Below are 6,970 nucleotides of genomic sequence, written 5' to 3'. Positions count from 1 at the left end.
ACGTGTGTGTGTACGTGTGTGTGTACGTGTGTGTGTGTACGTGTGTGTGTGTGTACGTGTGTGTGTGTGTGTACGTGTGTGTGTGTGTACGTGTGTGTGTGTGTGTGTGTGTGTGTGTGTACGTGTGTACGTGTGTGGTGGGCCAGGCCAGTCACTTGCTGAGGGAGGGAGAGAGGGTACAAGGAAGGTGCTAACCTCAGGGGCTGAACAAAAACGGGGGGTGGGTGAGTCCTGGGCCCCGGGAGTGGGGCGGTACCGGCTCTGGCAGCAGGAGGGGTCTGAGGGGGTTGTGGGGATGCAGGGTGGCCTCCAGCAGGCGAGTGGCGGTCAGGGGGCACCCCGGCTTACAGCTGCCTGCTGGCCGTGGTGCCACAGGCTCTGGGCTGCCAGACCACGCACAACAACCAGGAGGTGCTGCAGAGCTGCTCCCTCGTCTTCCTGGCCACCAAGCCCCACACCCTGCCAGCCGTCCTGGTGGAGGTGGCCCCTGTGGTCACTGGCGAGCACATCTTGGTGTCTGTGGCTGCAGGGGTCCCTCTGAGTACCCTGGAGGAGGTGAGTGGCTGCTGCAAGGTGGAGGGGGGGACCTTCCCTTCAGCCACCAGAGGGTTTTGACCCGAGTGGGCACTGCTGGCTTGACTCCCTCCCTTTCCTGCTTCAGCTTGCACCCAGCCCTTCAAGGACCCTGGACAGTGGGGTGGGTGCCCGAGAGCCTGCCTGTCAGCCTTTGGGTTGCTGCACAGGGCCGGGGGGCCGGAGGCTGGGTGAGGGTCACTCTTGGAGCCGTGCCTGGGAGTGGGAAGGGGGCCTGCAGCCTCCTGGCTGCTGACTCCAGCCCCTCTCTGGCAGCTGCTGCCCCCGAGTGCGCGGGTGCTGCGCATCTCGCCCAACCTGCCCTGCGTGGTCCAGGAGGGGGCTCTGGTGCTGGCGCGGGGCCGCCGGGCTGGAAGCAGTGAGGCCGAGCTCCTGCAGACCCTGCTGGCAGCCTGCGGGCAGTGCGAGGAGGTGCCTGAGGCCTACATGGACATCCACACTGGCCTTGGTGGCAGTGGCGTGGCCTTTGTGAGTGCTGTCTCCCCACCCTTCCCTCACACCCTCCAGGCTGGCTCTCAGGCCGGAGTGCTCTGTCCCAGGGCAGTGCCGGCCTCTTCTTTTTACCTCCTGTTGCCTCGGGACCCCCAGTGCGTTCCTGCTCGGTCAGACTGGGCCTCTGCAGCTCCCCTTTGCAACCCCCGGGTCAGCCCTGAAGGTGGTTGCCCAGACCTTGGCCCTGCGCCTTGGGCCTCAGGCCTGCGGGGTTCTGAGCTCTCACAGGGCCGTGTGCTGCATCCAGGGCAGGGCGGGTCTCAGCACCCCCTCCCCATGTCTGCCTGCAGGTGTGCACCTTCTCTGAGGCCCTGGCTGAAGGTGCGATCAAGATGGGCATGCCCAGTGACCTGGCCCACCGCATTGCCGCCCAGACCCTGCTGGTGAGCAGCTGCAGGGCCTCCTGGAGCAGTGGGGAGGAAGCTGGGCGGGCCGGACGGGACAGATTCCCCAGTGGACATGGGGGAGAGCCACCCTGACTCCCCATCACAGCCCCAGTGCCCCTCTCCCCAGGGCACAGCCAAGCTGCTGCTGCAGGAGGGCCGGCACCCCGCCCAGCTGCGGACGGATGTGTGCACGCCGGGTGGCACCACCATCCACGGGCTCCATGCTCTGGAGCAAGGTGGGCTGCGGGCAGCTACCATGAGCGCTGTGGAGGCCGCCACTAGCCGGGCCAAGGAGCTCAGCAGGAAGTAGGCCCAGGACGGGGTACAGGCCCCGCACAGCCCCGAGTGCTGGGAACTGCCTGGCCTGGGGCATCAGAGGGCGTGCCAGCCCGCCACCGTCTCTCCCTGGCCCCCACCCCCAGAACAGCATGGCATCTCAATGCTGTCCCCTCCCACCCACAAGGGTACAGGACTCAAGGGATGGCATGGCTCACTGATGGGGACGCCATGGTGATGGCCCTCCCCTAATGGGCCTGCCATCTGGGCAGAAAAGCAGACACCTTTTAAGGAGTGACGGCAGGGTGCTCGTCAGGGTTGCGTGGTTGGCTGAGGGTGTGCATAGCAGCCCCAGCTGGGTGCCCAGGTGCCCAGCCCCTCCCTCTGATGCCCCACAGCTTCATGACGTGTACCGGGCCCCCCACCCTCCTCTCAGCTCTGGGCGTGCTGGAGGCAGCGAGCCTGCCTGAGACCACCTCCTGCAGTAAAGCCAGGGGCGTGGTGCCCCACACCTGTCCCACACTTCCGTTGGCCTGCTGTGGGTTGTGTGCTCTGCTCCCAGCTACAGAGGCCTTTCCACTGGAGCGCACCGAGAGCAGCCCATGACTCGGGCCCAACGCGGTGCTGAGGTCCACACTGTGCCTCTCGGTGGGCTGTGGGCAGGGGAGGGGCCCAGGGACCCGGGGTTGGAGGTCCGCAGGGTCCCTCGTACACCACTGGCCTCTGCCTGCCTGGCTCTTCAGGGGAGAAAGTGACATATTAGTTTTTCTTTTAATCAATTTTGTTGCATTTTTATGCTCCCCACTTTCTTAAACAATGGGGTGTCCTAGACCCAACCATTGGATCAAAAGTTACAAAATGAAACTTTAGATTGGGGTTGCTACAGTGATGAATAAAAAACAAAGGCTTGAGCTTACGAAGTTGACATGTTCAACCTTTATTGCAAAGCGCCACCGAGGGCGGGCAGCTGACCCGCTGAACTCGGTTTTGGGGAGGCTGAGTGGTGAAAGGAATGACCTCTCAGCCAAGCACGCTGCCCACAAGTGGACGCGTGCCACCAGGCCTTTCAAGGAGACTTGCCTTTCGGGTCACCCCCAACTATGCAGAGCTGCTTTCCTGCCAGGAAGGCACCGGGGGGCACTCACTCACCCTTTCAGGAATGGCAGGTAATACTTAGCAAGAAACCCAGTTCCCAGCACGGAGCCTGATCAGCAGGCAGACAATGGCTGCTGAGGGGGATTGTAGCAGCTTCCCCCCCAAGGCATCAACGCACTCGCCCTGGTTATCACAGACCTGGTTGTAAACTCTAACGCCCACAGGGCCCAGCAGAAGGGTAGGCTGCGTAGGGACAGTGCCAGGTTGGAGAACGTGGCCCTCCTAAGGACACCTGTCACTGCTACTGTGTGGCTCTAAGACTCTGGACTTGAGAAGGGAGCCAGGCTCCTTGTGCTCCATCTCGATTTTCTCTATGTTGGCAATTGGTTGAGGCTGGAGGAATCCACGTGCAAGCCAGACCCAGAGCACCTGTGCGGGCTGTCCACCACCCCGGCCGCACTTCCTTCCGTGGAAGGCCTGCCTCTCCAGGTGAGGCCCTCTTAGTGGCCTTTCGAAGGCCCTGAACTGAAGCTGGGGAGCTGGGGGTGTGAGTTAGTGCAGGTTACAGCCTCAGGCCCGTTTGGCCACCGCGCAGGTTGGGGACACAGCAGGGCATGGGGGACAGTGAGGGCCGAAGCAGCCTTCTTCATGTGCAGAGCTTGGGGTCTGCGGCCTGTCCTGCAGCGGCACCCAGGACCCAGGGCGCTCCACTGCCGGAAGGAAGACACCTTTCTGGGCCCTCGTGGGGGGCTTCCTGGGCCTCCACTCGTACCTGGCAGCACACTCGAGCGAGAGGTCTGTACACTGTCTCCGAGACACACCTGTTGTCCAGGGCACAGGGGCAGCGTGGTGTGGTTCCTGGGCGGGAGGGGGCTGGTGCGATGGGAAACACCTGGCCACCGGAGGTGGCAAGAGGGCTCAGCACCCCCACAGCTGCCCCTGGCCCAGGCCAACAGGAGAGTCTCAACAGAAAATCAGACTTGACATTGAAACCTGCAGGGAGCTCCCGAGCTGCCCTGGGCTGCCTGTCAGGCCTCTGCTGAGCGGCCCTTGCCTGGCACCACCTCCGGCCCCACTCCGCGCCCTGGGTGCTGGGTGGCCGTCAGCCAGAGACACAGAGCTGATGTAAACGTACTCAGCTTCACGAAACCAGCCAGGCTGCAAAGGGTGAGGGCCCCAGATAGCCAGATAGCCCTGAGTCCACTACGGGACTCACCACACCCACACCACACTTCTCTTGCTGACAAATTTCTCATACTTTCTCTCAGCTCTGACTTATGTTTCTGGATGGTGGCAGCTCAAAGGAACTGTTTATGTTTCTGGACTCGTGTGGAAGTTGCTTTTTGGGGCACTCACCCAGCTGCCCAGCCTCTGAACCAGGAAGACACCAAATGTTTGCAGCCTCCTTATCCCCTGCCACCTGGCTTGCACCCCTTGGGGGCACTCCCGGGCAGGGGAGGCCAGGGGGAGCGCCAGAGAGAGCTGCATGCTCTGCGGGGCCCTGGTGGCACCCCTCAGAGACACTGGCCAACCCCCAGGAATAGGTGAGCTGTTTGGAATGAAACGTTCCCACGGCCATCAGGACAGAGACCTGCAGCCCTGCTGCACATAGGCCCTTGGGAGGGCACCCTGGGCTGGGCACTGGCCCCTCCTGGTCACTGAGGTTGGGGGGGGGGGCTTCCCAGCGCCCCCTGCTGCCCAACAAGCACCACAGGTGCAGCCCGGAGACCACCGCCCTGCTCCCGTTCTCATGGCCCTTCTAAGGATCATTTTTAAAAGACGTAGTTGATGTGTTTAAAGAAAAAAAAAAAAAAAAAAATAGTGGTGTACTTCTCCACTGAGACCCTGGCCCAGCCATGAGGAGGGACCACGCAGCACAGGGCTCTGGCTCCCGCGTGCTGGCCTTTGCCCAGTGCACGTGAGGGTCCATGGGGGTAGGGGTGCAGACAGCCACGGCCTGCAGTCCTGCCACCCCTGGGGAGCCAGCCCCGCGGGGGCAGGTGGAACACAGCCAACTGCTGCCACTAAGTGCTTATGCACACGGGTCTTCTGTGGTGGGGGCCCTGGCTACGACGGTGACCCAGCCCTGCGTGTGCTCACCCAGGGAGGAGCCTGGGCATCTCTTCCAGCTCCGAGACTGGGGGCAGTGGGGCAGGATGACCCTTTAGTGATACCCCCTGTGCCCATGGGGTGGGCCGCCATGGGGGAAGGGAGATGGACTGCGGATCCCCTCCCTCAAGTGTAAAAGAAGAAAAAGGCAGCTGCCGGACGCTCAGGCCGCTAGTCACACCCCGTCCTCGGGCACTGCCCCCTCGACGCCCCCCAACCGCCGGGCCATGCTGATAAGCGAGCGCAGCTGCACCAGCTTCAGTGGCCCCACCTCTCCGGGGTCCCGGCTCTCCAGCCACCGAAGAGCTGTCTCCAGACCCCGGATAGCCTCGCCAGCGGTGGGCACTGGGGCCCCTTCCTGCTGGGCCACTGCAGGCCCCTCCCCCGCCTCCTCTCTGCCTCCCACGCCCGGGGTCACGCTGGCCTGGCGTGCAGGGGCTTCGGGGGCCGGCCAGGGCGGCGGGCGCACGCCTGGCTCCTCTCCGCAGCTGTCGGGCAGGCCCCCGTCGTCATCCAGGTGCAGCCACTCAGCCACCTCCTCGGGCGCCAAGCGCTTGTAGGCCAGGGCAGCCAAATGGGTGAGGTCGCTGAGCACCCTGCTGTGCTCAGCTGCCTCCTCTGCCTGGCCGGCTGGCGGTCCCCCATGCGCCTCCTCTGGCCGGGGCTCGAAGGCGGCTCGCAGGCCCAGCAGCCAACAGCGCTCGATGCTGCCTGCCTGCACCAGGTCCCAGGAGAGGCCGGCCAGGTAGAGCATGTCCTTAAGCATGAAGCTTCGCATGAAGTCCAGCGGGGAGCCTCCCGCGCAAGACACGGCCAGGCGCAGCAGCTCCCGCTTGTACAGCTGCTTGAAGGCGGCCACCACACCCTGCTCCAGCGGCGCGGGGATCTGCGCCCGGCCGCTGCCCCTGGATAGGAACAGCACGCGCACAGCGCCATCGGGTGTCTGTAGCTCTTCCGGGGACCCAGAGGGCTCTGGTCGGGCCCGCCTGGGGCCCTCCTCGCTCTCGCCCAGGGCCGGCGTCCTGGCGGCCGGGCTTGGGCCGGGTGGGTGGGCCACCAGCAGCACGGCCTTCTGCTGCAAGCAGCTGCGGCGCAGGTAGCGCTTGACGCCGGGGACGAACTCCTCAAAGAACCAGCCCCGCAGTAACGGGCGGCTGAGCCAGGCGTCCGGGCTGTAACGGTAAGAGGCGGGAAACTTGTCCTGGTTGTGGTGGCGCAGGCTGGGCGGGTCGGGCAGCTGCCCGATGATCAGCGGCTTCAGCTTGTGGCTGCCCGTCAGATTGGCGGCCAGCAGCACGGTCACCCGGTCGCCCCGCCAGCGCCGGCCGCAGCCCCCTCCCCCGAGGTCCCCTGTGCCCCGGGGCGCCGCCTGCTCGGGGAGGAGCTTCCAGTAGAGAGCGGTGACGTTGGCGTTGTAGATCTGCTCGTCGCCGTAGCCGCCGTCGGCTGGGGGTAGCGGGGCGGGCGGTCGGGCCGGGAAGGGCCCCGCGCCCCCGGGCAGCCGCAGCGCGGTCTCCTCCTTGACGGGCGGAGGGCCGGGCGCAGGCGGCGGGGACTCGACCTCGCCGTAGATACGCTGGCTGGAGATGCCGTGGCGCTTCTGCCAGCGCCAGAACCAGCCGTGGCTGGCCTTGAAGGTGCACTCGGGGCCGTAAATCTGGCGCGCGAAGGCCTCGGCCTGCGCCTGGATGAGCGGCCCCGACAGCGGCACGCCGTGCTGGCGCAGCGCCAGGAACCACGCGTACACAGCGCGATCGATCTCCTCCTCGTTGGCCAGCCGCATCTTCTTGCGCTGCGTGCCCACCTCGCCGCCCAGCTGCTCCAGGAACCAGCGCAGCTTGGGCTCGTCCTTGAGCCAGCCGCGCAGCGTGCCACCGGGCACGCCGAAGTCGCGGCACACGCTGGCCTGCCGCTCCCCGCCCTTGACGCGCTCGATGGCCTGCAGCTTGTCCTTGATGGAGTAGGCCTTGCGGAAGGCCATCTTCACGGCCACGCGCGGCCGCGGCCCGGGCGCGGAG

At 65.2% G+C, this 6,970-nt stretch overlaps 2 protein-coding genes across 3 annotated transcripts in view; one reads left to right on the top strand and one right to left on the bottom strand.

The window, feature by feature from the left end:
• The window catches only part of PYCR3 (pyrroline-5-carboxylate reductase 3), a 3,536-nt gene extending 1,460 nt beyond the window's left edge, over positions 1–2,076 (top strand). The window contains exons 3-6 of one of the 2 annotated variants that reach the window (XM_023741638.1): positions 376–555; positions 910–1,062; positions 1,377–1,469; positions 1,600–2,076. In XM_023741638.1, the coding sequence (XP_023597406.1) occupies positions 376–555; positions 910–1,062; positions 1,377–1,469; positions 1,600–1,782 (609 nt within the window). In that variant the 3' untranslated portion in view covers positions 1,783–2,076. Of the gene's footprint in view, positions 1–375; positions 556–849; positions 1,063–1,376; positions 1,470–1,599 lie in introns of both variants that reach the window. The other variant, XM_004387379.2, reaches the window with a different exon arrangement.
• A 2,887-nt stretch (positions 2,077–4,963) lies between these two features.
• Positions 4,964–6,948, bottom strand: TIGD5 (tigger transposable element derived 5). The gene has a single exon (XM_023741635.1). The coding sequence runs from the start codon at positions 6,931–6,933 to the stop codon at positions 5,128–5,130; it is 1,806 nt and encodes a 601-aa protein (XP_023597403.1). The 5' UTR covers positions 6,934–6,948; the 3' UTR covers positions 4,964–5,127.
• Between the last annotated feature and the right edge of the window lie 22 nt (positions 6,949–6,970).

Source organism: Trichechus manatus, unplaced genomic scaffold, assembly GCF_000243295.1.
Source record: "Trichechus manatus latirostris isolate Lorelei unplaced genomic scaffold, TriManLat1.0 scaffold00185, whole genome shotgun sequence".
NCBI classification, from domain to species: Eukaryota; Metazoa; Chordata; class Mammalia; order Sirenia; family Trichechidae; genus Trichechus; species Trichechus manatus.
This window is presented reverse-complemented; position numbering and strand designations above follow the sequence as displayed.

Bases quoted from the DNA above. Each gene is read 5' to 3' on its own strand.
- TIGD5 (XM_023741635.1), bottom strand. From the start codon at position 6,933: ATGGCCTTCCGCAAGGCCTACTCCATCAAGGACAAGCTGCAGGCCATC.